Source organism: Mastigoproctus giganteus, chromosome 7 (assembly GCF_048544385.1).
Source record: "Mastigoproctus giganteus isolate SK-2022 chromosome 7, ASM4854438v1, whole genome shotgun sequence".
Taxonomy (NCBI): domain Eukaryota; kingdom Metazoa; phylum Arthropoda; class Arachnida; order Uropygi; family Thelyphonidae; genus Mastigoproctus; species Mastigoproctus giganteus.
The window spans coordinates 141102134-141121413 of record NC_143581.1 but is presented as its reverse complement, the minus strand read 5'-3'; the positions used below and the strand labels follow the sequence as shown (position 1 = coordinate 141121413).

The 19280-nt window shown below is 37.0% G+C and overlaps 2 protein-coding genes across 2 annotated transcripts in view; both read right to left on the bottom strand.

The window, feature by feature from the left end:
- Positions 1–17353, bottom strand: part of LOC150083234 (uncharacterized) — a 480979-nt gene extending 463626 nt beyond the window's left edge. Inside the window, exon 1 of the mRNA XM_090378445.1 lies at positions 17305–17353. The gene's annotated coding sequence lies outside the window, so the exon portion shown is untranslated. The remainder of the gene's footprint in view (positions 1–17304) is intronic.
- Positions 17149–19280, bottom strand: part of LOC150083233 (clarin-2-like) — a 91704-nt gene continuing 89572 nt past the window's right edge. The window contains exon 4 of the mRNA XM_090378442.1: positions 17149–17417. Within this exon, the coding sequence (XP_090234568.1) occupies positions 17149–17417 (269 nt within the window). The remainder of the gene's footprint in view (positions 17418–19280) is intronic.

Here is a 19280-nt window from a genome sequence, read left to right as displayed (position 1 = left end):
AGCCATCACATCCAAATTGGTCCATTATTCACGATCCACCATGGATGAGTAATTATGATTGCAAGCCAAATGAAAATAAACCAGTGGGACTGCGTCTCAGACACTTAGCTCAATTTTGGGAAATACATTTCCAGCACATTTCTGCAGTAGATATAAACTCAGAACCTCCTTGGTTCTTACAAACAGGAATAAAAAAGAGATCTCTCCAATCGTTATACAGAAGCTCCATGCAGTGTACAGTTTTGAAAATAGAAACAGTCATCAGATTTACACGGATGGTTCAAAATCGAACAACTCATTAGGTGCCACAGTAGTTTTACTGGAATATGTTATATCTGTCTCCTTGTCTCATGTTTGCAGTATTTTCACAGCAGAATTATATGCTATTAAACTAGCACTGGATGATATTACCAAGCATCAACTTCTACCTGCTCTAATCTATACTGACTCCCTTAGTGCAGTAGCAGCTTTACAGAACAGCAAATATTCCTCAAATTCCTTGATTCAGCATATCAAAAAACAACTCAGAGTTTTGCATAAAGAAAGAAAATAGGTGTCTATCTGTTGGAATCCCAGGAAATAATCATGCAGACCAAACCGCAAAAAATCCAGATCTTAATATACAAGATAACTTTCAGTTTGTACCATTTACAAACTGAAACCATTATATATGATATAATATGTACCATTATAGGGATGTATTTCGTACCAAATATACTTCTATTTGGAAACAACTTTGGAGGGACCAACCGTGCAATAAACATCGCAGAATAAAAAAAGATTATGTTCTAGCTCACGTACAAATAGACAGGAGGAAATTATATTAACAAGACTGCGCATTGGGCATACCTTCCTCACTCACAAACATTTAATTATAAGAGAAAATCCCCCGCTGTGCTCTGTCTGTCAGATACAACTTACAGTAAGGCACATCCTGATTGACTGTCCATCCTATTCAGCCGTTCGAACCACATCCTTCCAATCATTAGCAAGCTTGCAAGCTCCTCTAAACCTCTCATGTACTTGGTGACAAAGCAAACCTAAGTGAACTCTTTATATACATTAAACATCTAGGAATAATAAATACACTCTGATATATCCATCCTAAATCATTAAAATGAACAATGACACTGACAGACACATATTGGCCACAGTTGCCCTTGTGTCGTGAAACTTTCATACCAACAACAACAACATTTATATGCCTCTTCATACTGCTTTATTTTGTCTTCCAACCATTTCCTTTTAGTGGCGTTACGTAGGTTGTCTATTTTGTTTTTTAGGATTTTTATATTTTTCCCTTTTTTCTTGACTATTTTCTTTGTTTAGGAGGTTTTTCATTTGTCTTTTTTTTTTCCATCCATACATCTTAAATTTCTGCTGTAATCTAAGGATTATTTGGTTTTCATTTTGTTCCCAAGGTTTTTAAGGCTGCATCTTTAGTCATTTATTTAGTTTTCTCCCATATATTTTCCACAGATGATGAACAGTTTATATCATTTAATTTTTCTTGTAGTGTTTCCCATAAATTTCCTCTTTTTTTTTTTTGTCTTCATCAAATCATGATATATTTAAATGTTGCTCTGTTGTTCTTTGACTTTGTATTTTTAAATTTCCATTTAATTGTTGCTGCTAGCAGTTCATGGTCTGTCAAAATCTGTACTTCTAAGAGTTTTAACATTTTGAATGAATGATTTCCAGTTGTTATTTATTAAAATGTAGTCAATACAGATTTTGTATTTCCATCTGGTGATGTCCATGTATACTTATGTTGAGATCTGTGGTAGAACAGTGTGTTGGTGATGAATAGTTTATTTTCTTTGCAGAAGTTCAAGAGTTCTTCTCCTCGTCCATTTTTATTTCCTATCCCAAACTTTCCTAATGTGTCGCTGAAGTCTGTCGAAAAGCCTCCAACTTTTGCATTAAGGTCTCCCATTATTATTAAAATATCTTTTTTGTTTGTGTTATCTATGGTTTCTTGTAGGTCTGAATAGAAGGCAGCTGTCTCTGTATCATCATGTGAGGAGTCCGGGGCATATACCTGGATTATTTTTATGAAGATTCCTTTTTCTTTACCTTTTATTCTTAAACTTATCATTCTTGAGCTGTGTGGGTGAATGTCTATTATTGAATTTAATAGATATTTCTTTACTATGAAAGCGACTCCTCCTCTATGTATGTTGTCTTCCAATCTATTAATTTGCAAATCACACCAGTGACTTGAACACAACAAAGGTATAGTAAGAATAAATGAAGTCTGATCCACCCATGCATGTTTTGAATTTTGTTGCTACTTCTGTATTGCCCATAGATACTTCTTATCACAAAAGAATCTTCAAAGAAGCTTTTTTTTATAAGATGTTACATATATATAAAGCCATTAATAATAATAATAAAAGACTGTTCAGCAGACTGGAATGCTTACACATGTTCAAACAACATGCAAATGAAGAGGCCACAGTAACAGCAAACTTCAGATTCAGTTATTTCAATCTTAGATGACTACATACCACCAGAAAAGAGGGCAAACCAGCTCACATGAATGCACTACTACAATGTAATAAATCTAGATCAGCACACAAAGACAGTGTAATTTACTATTAGTAGTGAGTAGCACATGATGCAAGAAAGCTAGGTTATACAACATCAAAGGAAAAAATCTTCCCATTTCACCTATCCCTTCAATTCAATAGTTAGTCTAGTTCTACCGTGAAGTTATGTAAGCTATCAACTTCCACAACAAAGATGGAAATTTCTTCCAGCAAGCAAGCAACCAACCAAAATTGCAAACTATTGCAAACAATGGCAAAATTCTGTATATTTATTCTACTGCCGTCCTTCCTTAGTTTGAATTTGTGCCCCCTCATGAGTGTATTCTGAGCAAGAGGAAGAAGCCCATTGGCATTGAGCTTGTTCAATCTATCCAAAGCCTTAAACACCTCAATCAGATCATCTTGGAGGTGCCTAGTCTCCAGATGCTGCAATTTGCAGAACTGAAGCCTTTCTTGGGAAGAGCGCCCATTTGTTGTACTCACCAATTTCAGTGCCTTTCTCTGTACTCATTCTAGCAGCTCTACATCCTTCCTAAAATGAAGCCTCCAGACCTATATGCAGTAGTCAAGATGTGGCCTGACCATTGCGTTATACAATGGGATAATCACCTCCTTGTACCTGCTGTCAAAATTTCTGTATATCATTGACAAAAACCCCATGAACTGCCCTGGCAGCCTGTCTGCACTGCTCAGAGAACTTGATATCTGACTGCATTACCCCCAGGTCTTTTTAATTTATGACTACCCGAGTATAGTACCACAAAGTTGGTACAAAAGTAATGTCTCCTATTTTTTGCTTTCACATGTGGTGGCATAGATGATTTTGCATGTCACTGAATGGTAACTAAAAGACTGGTTTCACCATACTGAGTGGCACTGTGATTGGTCTCATGAGTGCAGCACATTGATAGGTCAGAGTGGTGGATGGTACAGATATAGGTCTCGAGCAAAGAGTGGTGATTGAATTTCTTACCAAGGAAGAGGTGATGCTCATTGAAATTCATACACATCTCAAAAATGTTAGCGGCGGGTTAGACGCTTTAAGAGGGGCTGAACTTACGACACATTTCGAGGCCCAAGGCACAGTATTATTTTGAGGCCCCTGAATTTTTATAAAATGGTGCTTTTCCACAGCTGACTGGAGTCAGCTATGTCAAATCTTATGTACTTCAAAGGCTAGAGCAAAATCACAACACATTAGACAAGACAGCAAGAAAGAGATTTTTTCCTTCAGTTTCCAAAGTTTGTTTTGAGGCCCCTTTTTATCGATGAAGTATGACAGTAAAAATTCTGTATTGCAAAAATAATTTATTTATATAACATAATAATTAAATACAAATATATAAAATCCAAGGGTTTAACAGAATAATAGTTTTAACAATACCTGTATGGTACCAAATATTAACACATTATTATTCACCGATGAGCCAAAACATTATGACCACACACCTAATATGATGTTGGTCCTCCACGTGCAGCCAAAACAACTCATACCCGGTGAGGTATGGATGCTACAAGATTTCTAAATGTGACTTGTGGTATCTGGTACCAACACGTAACCAGCAGATTCTTTAACTCCTGTAAGGTCCATGGTTGAGATGCCACAGATCGGAGTTGCTGTTCTAACGCAATCCACAGGTGCTTGATGGGATTGATGTCTGGGACTTTAGAGGCCAGGGCAATACCTGGAAGGCTTCCTCATGTTCCGCAAACCAGTCCCAAACAATCCAGGCGGTTTGGAATGTCGCATTATGCTGCTGAAAGGTGGCACTGCCAGAAGGGAAGACCATTGCCATGAAAGGGTGTACCTGGTTGGCAATTATGTTTAGGTATGTGGTAGACGTTAGAGTGCCTGGCACATGGATGACTGGACCCAGGGTATCCCAGCAGAACATCGCCCAAAGCATGACACCACTGCCACCGGCTTGTTTTCGTCTCACAGTACATCCAGGCGCCATCGCTTCCCAGGTAAACGACAAACACGTACCCGACAATCCACATGGTGCAACAGTAAATGTGATTCATCGGACCAGATGACCATCTTTCAATCACTCAATTATAAGGTTCAATTTCGATGCTTGTGTGCCCATTGTATTCTCTGTTGCCGGTGGACCGTGGTTAGCATGGGCACTCGCAGCAGCCTGCGGCTACACAGCCCCATTTTCAGCAGGGTTTGATGTACTGTGTGTTGTGACACATTACTCCCGTCACCAGCATTCCAATTACTGGCGAGTTGTGCCACAGTTGCCCTTCGACGCCTCTGTAGCCAGGTGGGCAGGAGCAGCAGCGTGTAGCACACACTTCTTGATTAGACTGGGGTTCGAGCCCGTGACTACCAAATATGGAGGATGCGGAAAGGTCAGGGAATGACCATCGCATATCCCCGGAGCAATATGGCCTTAGTTGCTAATGCTCCTAAAAACCAAATAACAACAGCAGTTGCCTTTCTGTTGCCAGTACCATCTGGGAGAGTCTTCGCTCACCTCGAACATTGATGAGCTGTAGTCGTCCAACACCTTGCCGGTGGTTCATAGGTATTCCCCTCCTTGGACCACTTTCGGTAGGTACTAACCACAGCTGACTGTGAGCATCCCACCAGCCGTGCCGTTTTGGATATGCTCTGACCCAGTCGTCTGACCATTACAATTTGGCCTTTCTCAAATTCGCTTAAGTCTGCTACCTTTCCCATCTGAAGAACAAAAGTAACACTATCAGGTGTTTTTTATACCATGTCCCAACCCAGCGCATGCACCGTAGTTCATCTGCAGTTGCTTCGATTTGGATAACGACTCGCTGGTCATAATGTTTTGGCATTGGTGCATAAAAACATAAGAATATTTAATTTAATATATTCTGTACAAGCTTATAAAAACTCCAGACATGCACATAGGACTTGATTAAACTTCACTGGAATCTAACACCAGTTACTATAAAATGTCTTTTTTTTTCCCTTGCTCTTATTTTTGGAAATTTATCAAATATGTCATCATAATTCATAGAGTTTGTTACCTTGGACTCAAAGAATAATAATGATAAATCGGACATTTGGTCCTGCATTAAATTATTTCATAAATAGTTTTTTTTTATTCTTTTTAGTGCTGAAAAAGACCTTTCACCACTTGCATTTGTCAGAGGCATTGTGAGAAATATTTTCAGAATCTAGCTTTAGCTCATGTTGTTTTTATTATTTATGAGATTGTTAGTGATGGGATATTTTCAAAACAGGTTCTAGGCTTTATTTTTTTATTTTTTGCCAGTTACATTCATTGTTTCATCAGCTTGTGGCATTCTTTTAGATCCTTCCAGATGTTTGAGGTATTGAAACTTCGGTTGCCATTAGTATTTGGTTTGAGACATGCACAAAAGTTTGTTGACTGAGAAGAGACAATCTCTTCATTTATCGTTGCAAGGGTTGTATATATCTTCCCATAAGCTTTATGGAATTTCCATCTTTTTTTTCACATGATGGGAGATATCCTGTGTCAGTGTTTTGCAGATCACAGGGAAGTGATTGCAATTAAGAGGATCATTTGAAATTGTCCATTCAATGAGTGGATATAAGATTGGGGAGCATATCAAGATGGTAGAACTGTGATTGGGGTAGTTTTTTTTTTGTTTTTTTTTTCTGTCTGTTAAAAGTGGCCTTGAAGATGAGGGATGGTTTGAAAGTATGGATCCTGTCCATTCTGCAATTGATGTATCAGGTGAAACTGAACACCCCTATTTGTGTTGCTATTGTCTGGTAATTCCAAGTGGTGGATATACACCTGGCATAATAAATTTCACTTGTTTTCTTGCTTCTTTGCAGGTTACTTTATTATCAATCTTATATATTTGAATTTTTTTCTCTAGTTTCCAAAGATCACATACTTACTTTTTGAGAAAGCAAGATGCTTGTCCCTTGCAATTAGGACATTGTGGAGATGCTTGCTTCCATTCCTCTCTTTCTTGCTGTCTTGTCTAATGTGTTTTGATATTGCTCTAGCCTTTGAAGTACATAAGATTTGATACAGCTGACTGGAGTCAGCTGTGGCAAAACACCATTTTGTAATTTGGTTGGAAAGTTGAGGGAGGGATGCTGGCCTGTAATGTGGCATATTACAGGATAATAGTCACTACCTAAGGCATTACTGCATATAGTCCATTCAAATAAAAGGTGTATGTGTACAAATATATGTCTGTGGCTGAAATAGACCCCATAGAAAAATGGGTGTATGTGTGCACTCCAGTATTCACAGCTATCAGATTGTTGGTAGAGTAATTTTTCAATAATTTGTCCATGTTTGTCCGCATTTTGATTTCCCCATGGAGGATGGTGGGTCAGGTAAAATGATACTGTGGTTAGATTGAAGATTATGTTAATACAAGCTGCAACTGTCTCAAGGTGTGTTTTAAGTATGATTGGTTTTGTCAGTGTATTACAGGGGTGGGCAACAGCCGGCCCGCGACGATGTTGAATCCGGCCCCCTTGGTAAATGCATAAATATAGAAAATCCATACCTGACTACACTCGCCGTAAACGTTCGGCTTAATTCGGTTCAATTGGGAATCGCAGCCAGTACAACAGTAACCAAGTGATTCTACGCAGCGTCAAAGAGTTATTTCCTAATTATTATTGTAGCATCGATCGAACGAAGTTCCTCTGGGTTTGACTTCTTATTGAAAAAAATAATATTGGTGCGAGATATTTTATGTTTTATGCCTTTTCTAATTATTACAATTTTTAATTTAATATAATTTATAGCCCATAAAATGAGCCAATTAAAAAAAAAAGAAAAATTGATGCCAAATGCTGCATTTTCAATGATAATTGGACATTCAGATATTTTTTTTAAAAATACATTAATAATTTGGTAATTCAAGTAATATAACATTTTTTAGGTTCTGATTTTTTTTATTAAATCGTTCAATCTATTCTGGCCCGCATTATGATGCAAAAATTTCATTCGGCCTGCTGACGAAAAAAGTTGCCCGCCCCTGGTGTATTACGTAGTTTTATAGTGAGGTGGTTACCTGTCTAGTCAGGTTAGTTTCCTGCAGGCAGAATGCAATAGGGTCATATTGTGCAAGGAGATCTCAGACATCAGTTAAGATACTGCAGTGACCCCTACAGTTTCATTCCTGCAATGGAACTGTAGGGGTTACTGCACTTTATAATGGGGGTGTTAATTTACTATGGGTTATATGATGGGGTTTTAATATAATGCTATAAATAAACTATTTAGCTTTTCAAGAAAGAACACAAATTTACTAGGAAAATCCCTTGATCACAGAATTGCTTGGCAATTGCAGCCTAAAGAAAAGTGAGTTTCCCCCCTTCTTGTTCTATTAGTAGTAGTACTAATGGCAAATGAGACAAGAAATCAAGGTTATATAGTAATGGCAAAAAAAAATAAATAAATAAAAAATACACAGTTCACCCATCTCCAAGAATTTTTCTAGTTCTTCCTTGAATTTATTCAACCCATCCACTTCCATAACAACAGATGGAAGCCTGTTCCAACAATAAACCATCCGATGGATGAAGGAAAACTTCTACACATCTGTCCTGCAACCATCCTTTCTCAACTTGAATTTAAGCTCCCTCAGGTGTGGAATCTGAGTAAGAGGAAGAATGTCATCAGCACTGAGCTTGCTCAATCTATTCAAGGCTTTAAACACCTCAATCGGATCTCTCCATGGCTACCTAGCCTTGAGATGCTGCAATGTGCAGAACTGAAGCCTTTCTAGGTAAGAACTCAGTTTTGTTCTCGTAATCAGTCTGTTTACCCTTCTCTGCACCCGTTCCAGTGGGTGTGGAATGGGTGCAGAGAAGCTGCAGTGCATCTTTCCTACAGTGAGGCCTCCAGACCAGTATACAGTACCCAAGGTGCAGCCTAACACATGGGAATAATCATCTCTTTATCCCTGCTAGCATTCTGTATATCATTGACAAAAACCCCATGAGCTGTTTTTTTTTTTTTTTTATGAAAACCCCAAACCCCTGTCCTGGCATGTCTGCACTGCTCAGAGAATTTCATGTCTAACTGCACAAATACCCCCAGGTGTTTATCATTCTCCACTACCCTGAGTACTATACAGTTGATAAGTTACTCTAGGGGTTACTGCTACACACATGCAGTACCTTGCATTTGTCAATGTTATACACTTCAACTGCCATTTCTCAGCACATCGACCAAATTTTCCTAGATCTTGTTGCAGTAGCTCACCCTTATGACTGTTGTTAACCACCCTGTCAACCTTTGCATCATCTGCAAACTTAGAGACATTATGTCTGATATACCTTCATCATTATCATTGATAAATATTGAAAACAACAATGGAACCAGACACTGAACCCTGGGGAACTCCACTAATGCCATTAGTCCATGAAGAGTAGTGCCCATTGATAACCACTCCATCTTCTTCCACTTAACCATCCCTTTATCCATAGCAGTAACCTTCCCTTAATGCCACATTGCTCCAGTTTCTACAACAGTCTTTTTTTATGTGCAACAGTATCAAAACTCTTCCTCAAATCCAAGTATATGATGGCAAAATTATTTTTTGCATCCAGTTCCTTGGTCACTGCTTCATAGTAACCTATCAAGACAAGACCACACTTTAACAAATCCATGCTGTGATTGCAGTATAATTGCATGCCTGTCCAAATGATCCTGCATTACTTCTTTAACCAGTGATTCCATTATTTTCCCTGAAACAGGTGTTAAGCTAACAGGTTTGTAATTACTCATGTCACCTTTTGATCTCCCTTGAATCTAAGGATGATCTCATAATTATGGCTAAGGGTTTGCTTACCTCTTTTGTTGCCTTCCTTAATATAATTGGATAGATTCCATCCACCCCAGGTTCCTGTTTTTTATGTCCATCCTCAAGAATTTCTCCTCACTTTCCTTTCAGTTATCACAAATTCATTTAGTTACTCATTAGAGTTTGGTAAACTTCTGCCATCTCCTTCCCATAAAGAATTCCTCATGTGAACGTAGATGCAAAATATCTATTCAATTTGTCAGCAGGGTCATTAACAGTTAACCCATAGTCATTAAGTGGCCTAATGTGATTCAACAACCCTTTCTTTCTACTTTTAATATGAGCATAGACGTCTTTGCTGTTTTTCTTTGCATTCTTTGACAGAGGCTTCTGTATCAGCTGATAATTTATATGCATCCCATGCACTTTTCTTCTCTTCCATGTGTCTCAATAGTTCATCTTACATCTACTTAGATCTAAGCCTTGAACAGTATTTCTTAGTTGGTATGAAAAGCGTAGTAGCTTCTTTCATTACTTCCCTGAATACTTCCCATGTAGAATTTGCTGTTGGTAACATCATCATTTGATCCCACTGCATTAGTATTTCAAAACTGTCTGCAACCTCTGTAGTCACCCTTACAAAAGCCTTTCCCTTTACCCTTGACAGTAGTTATGCCTGTAGTCATATCCCACTTTAGCACACTGTGATCATTGCCACCCAGTAGGTCTTTTACCTGCAGATTCTTAATGAATGAAGAATCACTGTTGATAACCAGATTAAAAGTGTTACTTCCACTTGTAGCCTCTGTTATGTGCTGCTGTAGCAAACGGTCATCCAAGAAATCCACACAAGCCTTGCTAGTCTGTGAGTGACCAACCCACAAATTACACTCTATATCAGAAAATTAAAATCCCACATTACGAGACATTCTGATTTGCTGAACCACTCTTTATCTTTATACAGCTGTTTGGTATACACATCAGTCATAACACACACACCTACTCTCAATTTTGTTTTTCCAGCTTATATCACACCAAACTGATTCAACATTGTACTCATCACCTGTGTCAACTGTATGCACTGCCTTAGATTTGATATGCTTCTTAACTAAGAGCATAACCCCTCCACTTCTCTTTTCCTGTCTGTCCTTCCTGTGTATATTGTACTCCCCCATATTCAGTTTCAGCATCACTTATATCTGAGTGGCATAATGTTTGCATTTGATGACCTAATCAGTACTTCAAATTATTTACAATGCTCCTAACATTAGTGTACATGCTCATGTTCTTAGTTATCCTAACCCAGCCTATATATTTATATGATGACCCACAGCAGAGCCTGAAGTCCCAGACACCTTGCTTTCCAGTCTTCTGAATGTACTAATAGTAGCAATGCAAGAATCACTTTCACCTCTCCATACAGCTCTAGTTAAGCTATTAATGTGTATATGCCCCCCCCCACCTCCAAGCTAGCAGTTTTCTGGCCCACCTATCACTGCCTTGACAGCAATAGCAAATATCCTTGCACCTTTTCTATTCAACTGTATCTCATCCCTGTAAAATGAGTCTCTGGTGTTAACAAGTACAGACCAAGCTGAGAAAAAGTCTCTCCAGGGCCAAACTGATTGACAAGGCCATCAACGTGTACTTCCTCCTATTATGTCTGGGCAGAATTTCAGACACCTTCAAATTCAATCCTAACTTGCTACTTCTTCCCAACATTGCCCTGTACTTGTTAAGTAAGTCTTCAGATCTTGTACTCTTAATATCATTAGTGTCAATGTCTATAACAGTATTGCCTGTTTGCCCATAAAAGATATCTGCTCTACGTCATCCACTTTTGCCCCTGGCAGACATACCCTGATCCTATTCCACATTTCCTTCTTGCAAAACATGTTTCCCAATAATAATCATCTCCTTTTTTGACCAGCACATTCTGCCTTAGAGATTGCTGCTGTGTTATCGAATTCACAAGTGTAAGCTCTGCTGGTGAGTTGGCCAGCTTAGAGCTTGATGGGCCCCCCATTTTAATTTCTTCAAGGTCATCTAACCTACTCTTAAAACTCTCATAAATGCCCATCAGAACATTGTGTTGGCACCTAATTCCTTCACACTCTTTGCACCTAGCACACACAAAGACATTCCTCCCTGTTGGCTGGATCATGTCCTGTTCCAGAAAGTGTGCAAACATTTCACAAGTTGCGCATTTTGTTATGCTGTGATGGATTAGAGAACCTCCCCTTCAGTTCTCCCACAAGCCACAGCCCTCCCACTACTTTGTGCCTGTTGCTTTGCTGCTCTAGTCTGGGGCATGATTTCCGTTTAAATACAATTTAATTGATTAATAACAAAAATTAATAAATTTGAAGGAGTTTACTTATGCATGGGTTAATGCCCATACATCATTTATATACTACCAATGTAGTTTTAATGCATTATTATTAATATGAATATATCTCATTGTGAATACCTTCACGAGTTGCCATGGTATTGCGCTTCCTCGAATAAGTAGCGCTTCACCTACAGAGAGACTATTGTTACTTATTCTCAGCAGATACCACCACCCATGGTGGTTGGCCAGGTATGCTGGTGTTGCAATAATGACAACCCAGTTATGAAGTACAACTCTACAATATGAGGGATGACTGATGGTGTGCAATGGTTTAGTCTAAAGAATTTGTTGGCTGAAGCCTCAGATTATGAAGAAATTTACTTATGCATAGGTTAATGCATGCACATAATTGATACTACCAGGGTAGTTTTAATACATCTCATATTGTGAATACCTTCACGAGTTGCCATGGTATTGCACTTCCTCAAATAAGTAATGCTTCACCTATGGAAAAGACTGTTGTTACTTATTCTCACCACATAAATTTAATTGACAATACTACACAGAGCTAATAGATTTCTAAATGCAGTGATACATATTACACTATCAAGTTGAAGATGTACATTATGCTATACCGTTACAGTCACAGTGTTAAATTAGTTATGTCCTTACTAAAAAGTTATTAGAACCCTTGAGCTACTTATTTATCATAATTAAAAAAATTCTACTATTCCACTGCACTACTCGTTACGGGCTAGGATATTCACACCAAAAACACTGGTACAATAACGGTACAAATAGTAAGTCATAATTTACAAAATCACTAGCTAAATTCAAAAATAAGCTAACGAACATGATTAAGACTATTTAAACTATTTGTAAAACATAATTTAGTATGTTAATTAATCAAAAAGATAGTAATAATTTCCAAAAACATTGTTCCCAATAACTCAAAATTCTGTATCCTGGCACTTATAATCATTTAGTACTTGCTCTCTCTCTCTCTCTCTCTCTCTCTCTCTCTCTCTCTCTCTCTCTCTCTCTCTCTCTCTCTCTCTCTCTCTCTCGGCGCCTCCATGGGCAGGAGCAGCAGTACGAAGTACACGCTTCTTGATTAGACCGGGGTTCGAGCCCGTGACCACCAAATACGGAGGATGCGGAAAGGTCAGGAAATGACCACCGCATATCCCCGAAGCAATACGGCCTTAGTTGCTAATGCTCCTAAAAACCAAATAACAACAACAACTTGCTCTCTCAGTACTTTTGAGAGAGTAAATAAAAAGATTTATTAATGATAGAAACATAAAAGAACTAGAATCTGCTTTGAAAATCAGTGAAAACTCAAATCGTTCAGTCACAAATCATGTGACACCAGGGTCATAATCACATATATTAATAATGAAGTGTGCTCCTTATTTATTTTTTTATTCATATATGTATTTACATAAATAGCTACAGTGGCGGACAAAAAAACTGCATAACCTGCGTGTTTTGAGCTGCATTCTGGGTTGCAGAAATGTTCGAAATGCATTTGTTAGATGGGATATATATATCTCTGTGAATGAAATCCAATAAAAAGACTGCACCTGATATACCTAATTGCCATAAATATTTTCCCAAAGGGTAAAATAGGTAATTAATGGAAAAATAAGTCCTCAATATTTGGTGGTTCCACCTCGAGCTGCAATTACAGCCTTGCAACGATCTGGCATAGAGTTAATCAACTTCTGGATATACGGTTGCCCAATTTTGTGGTACCACACCCTTACAATGCTCTCCTACAGCTGAATCTTACTTGTTGGCTTCTGAGCAATTTTCAGTAGGGTTCAAATCTGTACTGCTGCCAGGCCATTCCAACACTGTAATGCCAGCATTTCTGAGGTATGACTGCACCTTAAGGGAGAAAAACATTGGTGTAATTATGTTTTAAGCCTTGTGAGACAAGAAGACAAACTCATTCATCATTAAATCTAAATAGCATAAAACTTACCAATTTTGCTGTATGGCAAGGTCCCTAATAATGGGTTTTAGGCATGCCTCCAAGGTAGCAGTGTAGGTTTCTGCATTCACTGTTCTGTTAATAAACTTAATTTGCCCCATCCCTTTGCGTGTTATGCATCCTCAGACCGTCTGACTGGCAGGGAACTTTACAGTCATTGTTATGCAGTCAGGATGGTATGCCTCCAATTTTCGTCTTCAGACATATCACTTCTCATCCAAGCCATGCAGGTTGAATTTCAGTTTGTCAGAAAAGATGACAGTGTCCCATTGCTCTTTTGCCCACAAAACATGCGTTTTAGCCCAAGCAAGCCAAGTCTTCCTCATTTGTTGGGTCAACAAAGGCTTCTTCTTGGGCCAATAGGCATGCAGACCACATTCCGAAAGTGGTCTTTGGATAGTTCATGCACTTGTTTCAACACCAGAGGCCATCTGAAAGTCCATTTTTAGATCAGGAGCACTAGCATGGCGAATACGAAAGCACAGCCATTTCAAACATCGATCTTCGGAAGATGTAGTCACTCTCTTACGGCCTGATCCAGGTCTTTTCTTCACATCACCAGTTTCACACTTGAATTTCAGTACCTGGGATACTGTTGACTAGTGGGAGCTTACTTTATCAGCGATAGAATGTGTAGAAAGCCCTTCCTGGGACAGAGCAACAGCTACACTTTTTTTTCTTGTTGTCAACTGAACATATGGAGCCATACTTACACCTTTGCAAAACAGGATACTAATAAGTGTGTATATCCTTCCAATGCCATATTTATAGAAATGGCTGGTGCAATACCTTTGCTTTGTGACAAACAAAATGACTGTAATCAAACAATATCTTATACGTTTCACTACAAATGTTACCTTTTTTTTTTAAGGCGACGCAGTTTTTTTGTCTGCCACTGTATTTATTAATACTGTAACCATAAACAGTTCACCCCTTACCAAGGTGGTTGAGATGGAATGCTGTGACTAAAGTTAAAAACATTCCATTTGAAAAGGGAACCACAAAGCAATCTTAATCTTCAACCCCCCCCCCCCCCCAAGATGCTTGGTTATGCCTGTGGTAAAATAATATACAAAAATCATAAGATGGAATTTAGATAATTAAATTAATATTTTATTTAATTATCTAGATTACAGCATTATATAAATTTTAAGCATACAAATTATATCATATTTGTATATTGAAACTGCATGTTGTGCATTAATAAATTCTCATCCATAATATACATTTGCTTCTTGTTCATTTGTTTTACTATTGGCTAGAACTCACTAACAATCAGTAGCAGGCACCAAAAGTTTTAAGAAAAATGTATGCAAGAAAATCTTAAAAGATAAATAAATTTTTGTTTAGTGAAAAGGTGGTTGAGGCCAAAAGAGTTTACATATTCGTTGTGACTGTGTCCTTATGGAATTAAGAGCAACCAGGGTATTTTTGAACCACAATTCACAATGATCACACAATTTTCATGCATGAGCTCAACCTTCTAACATGGCCATACTAACAACTGGACTAACCAGTCAGCAGAATTTGGCCTAAAATTGAAAAAAATTTATCCATGAACTAAATTTCTGCAAATTGGTAAAAGATTACCCTTATTACACTGCCGGTAGAACATCTACATTCAGTTCATGTAACACCAATGTCCTGTGGGAGTGTAATTTGAGAACTACTAGAGTAATGTACTATGAAATTGCTGGCTGCCCAATACCATTATTTGCTATAAGTTTATTTGGGATATCTCACTGGTTATAATCTGGAAGCTCTGAGAATTCATGCAGTTAGATGCACCTTTTTGATTAAATGCATTATAATACCAGAAGCAATAAATTTTATCTTAGTAACTAATAATACATAACAGCCCATAGAGCCTCTATAGCCTAACGGTCAGGAGTGGGAGTGCAGTAGCACACACTCTTTGAGTAGACAGGGATTCAAGCCCCTGGCTGCTAAATATGATCTGTTAATCTGCATTGGACCAGCATGGCACATTGTGGTCCATTTCCCTCAACATGAGTCATTGAGGCTTCCATCCTGCAGTGTATTGATAATGGCTGCAGTTTACTTCTCTCTTTTTTTTTTTAACAGCCCATATCCAGACATTCATTTTTGCACTTCTGCTTGATTGCTTGCAGTTTGAGCATTATTTATGACCAATATGATTGACAATAGAAAGTTACGTTACATGATTTAGTAAAATGGTTAGATTTGCACATTGTCACTGAGTACATTACCAATGTTACTATTCTGTTGAAAGAGCATGCCACCACCATTGCTGACGAGTTGTAAGTTTCCCTCAGTTTGTCCTTTGCTGAATTTTTCAAAGAACTTGATTAATTTCTGTACCTTCATAGATACTTGGACCCAAAAAGCAAATTTGTATAATTTTAGACTGGTTTATTCAAAAAAATAAAAAAAAAATAAAATCGCACAAATAATAAAAATGCTTGACAGAAATGTGGAAACAAATGATTTCGCAGAAACTGTGGCTGTGGCATGTTCATATCCCTAATAATAGCAATTGCATTGACATATTCCTATTCCTAATAATAGCAATAGCTTTGGCATCTTTACCAACTTGGCTTGTGCAATTAGACATGGTAGCCAGTTGGAGGTGTAAACATTAAAATAGGATATTTCACTGTCAAGAAAGTTTACTGGAGACAGGTTTTCAAAGAAAGAATCAAAAGGTTTATTGTGATTTTAGAATTGGGAGAATGATAGAGGCAACAAATGAAAATAAGATGAAAATTATACATTAAACTGAAAATTAAGTTTCGAAACACTCGGAAAAAACTCCAAGATGGATCATTTGTTCTAATAATGTTCACTTCCATTTATAATTGAACCAGTTTAGAATTTTTTTCCAAGTCTTTTGAAACTTAATTTTCAGTTTAATGTAAAAATATTAAAAAGTAATGCTTCTTGTACTTTTTAAGATAAAGAATGTATTAAAAACATGGCAGAAAAAAGTATTTATACTTAGACTAAATGTGTAAAAAATATACTTAAGAGCTTTTCTGAATATATACCTTATGAAATCATTCACATTATAATAAAGAGTCAGGTATCAGGATTCATGTTTTTTACACTAAAAAAAGTAGTCACTTCATTTGTGGAATTAAGACCTAATCTCCATGTGACTTAGCCTACTGATATTATTAACTGGCATATATCTCATATTATTTTCTCTCCCCAATGCATTTCAATGATTATTGTTTTGTTTTATTTAAACAATGAACTCTGTGTGTTTGCCATTTTTGAATGCATATCCAGTAGGATGAGATGATTCTGCTTATTATACAGATGATTTTAAATTTATAACAGATGTCACTGGCATATTTTCACTTTACATAATGAGTACTAAATAAAAAAAAAAAAAAAACACCCGAATAAAATTATGAATATATTACACAGTGTTCTAAGTCCAGTGATTGGCTTCAAAACTCATGTCTCTTTCAATACCTGCCAGGGTTTTTGACTTTAAAACATTGCTTGCTGAACAACTTTTTATTTGTTTAGAACATCAGAATCGAGCCTTGTGGATTCTTGGTTACTGATTTTGATTGCCTATTAGTCCAAACTTCTTTATGAATTAGATGTATTATGATTAAATTAAATAAAAACATTCCAAAGGTAGCAACTACTAAAAAATAGCTATAACCGAGCCATACTTTATTCTCTGACACCCAATGTTCTGTTAGTTCTCTGATAGTCAGTATACTTTTCTTGAATCTGAGAAAGTGGTGTATAATCCAACTCAGAAAGCCCAGAAGTGTGAAGAAAGCTGAAAATGAGTAAAATTTCATCATTAAAGAAATGTTTATTATAAGAGTTGATATATGTGGTGCTACCCAAAGTTACAAGAATGATCATTAAATACTATTGATAATATTATAAATTTTTTCCCAGATGGGGATTTTTAAAGTATACTTTTGCATTAGTCATGCAGTGAAAGTATGTACAACATGCCTTGTGATATTTTTGAAATGAACAATTAAAATTCAAGAGTTTGCATTAAGTTTTGTTTCAAGCTTGGTAAAACAGCTTTAGAAACAAGTGACATGTTTAGCATTAGCATTAGTAGAGGCATTTGATGCAAGAAAGCAAGCTTATGCAGCATCAGCCAAAAAAAAAAAAAAAAAAAAACCCACTTCCACTTCACCCCTCTGTTCGTTCAAAATATCTGTCCAGCTGAGCCTTAAACTTATTTAGGCTATCAACCTCCACCACAAGGGATGGAAGTCTGTTCCACCAACCAACCACCCACTGGCTAAAGGCAAATTTCCGCACGTCTATCCTACATCTGTCTTTCCTCAATTTGAATTTATGCCCTCTCAGGTGATTTTTCTGAGCTAGAGGAAGAATCCCATCAGCATTGAGCATGCTTAAACCATTCAAGGCTTTATACACCTCTATCAGATCACCTCGCTGGTGCCTAGTCTCCAGACACTGTAATTTGCAAAACAGTACTTAAAATGTTATAAACAGTACTTAAAGAAGACAAATATTTGAGTTGTTTCCAAGGTGCAGAGGTAGACAAACTATCCTGCCTGTCTCTGACAGTTTCTGGCAAAAAATCAAAGTCCCATTTCCTTCAACCCCTTTACTCTTCAGGTCTATTTTCCTGCAACATCATGTTTATATTTTCAAAGATGAATTTTAAATTCAAAGGAAAGATATTTATTGAGGCTTTCAAGATCCAACAAAGCTCACAGGAGATAGTAGACAAAATTCCGAAAAAGAATTTCAGACATGCTTCCAAAAATATCAGAATCAGTAGGCTTGGTTTATTAAATACAACTGAGAGTAATTTGAACGGGAAATTATACAAAATTTGTCAAGTTCAATGAATCTTAGTTTTTAATTCTCCTAATTTTGGGTATCATTTCATAATATTAAATATGAATGCAAATTCATAAATACAGCTGAAATCTCTAAATACAACTCAAATTACTTTTAAAGAAACAATGTAATAAGAACATTTTAATGTGTAATGTGGCAGTAAAAGAACACAAGAAAATAGACTTTTATTGCTTAAAATTTATTTGATTTTGATAACTTTTTATTTCAAATTTGTAATGAAGTTAATATTTTCATTTATAGGATTAGGTTAATATTTTTTCTTTGGGGAAGCACACAGCCTTAAAAACATTTTGGTTAGTAGACACAGGTTGCCAGTAATATTAAGTCAGTCTGTGACAAAAAACACTGAGAAAACAAAGTGACAGTTGTCTGTTATAAATCAAATGACTGTAATGGGTATAATGAACAACTATATAGAAAAATAGCATGCTAGCAAAACAGAATGTCTTATCATGGGAAGGGTGGGCTTAACATTCCAAGTATCAATTGGAATTCTTGATTGGCAGCTAATTCTGTAGCAAAGCATTTCTCAATTTTTGCTGGATGACTGCTTTCTACACCAAACAGGTTAAACAGGCAACAAGAGAAAGCAATATTCTTGGTCTGGTTACCAGCAATAATTCATCATGTATTAAGTAAAGGAACTTTCAGGTGGCAGTAGCCATATCATACCAATGTGGGATTTATTCAAGAATTAACTACTGTAAAGAGAAGGGATTTTGTTTTTGCAAAGGTGATTATAATGAACCCACACATTTCTAACATTATTTTCAGTGGAACGAAA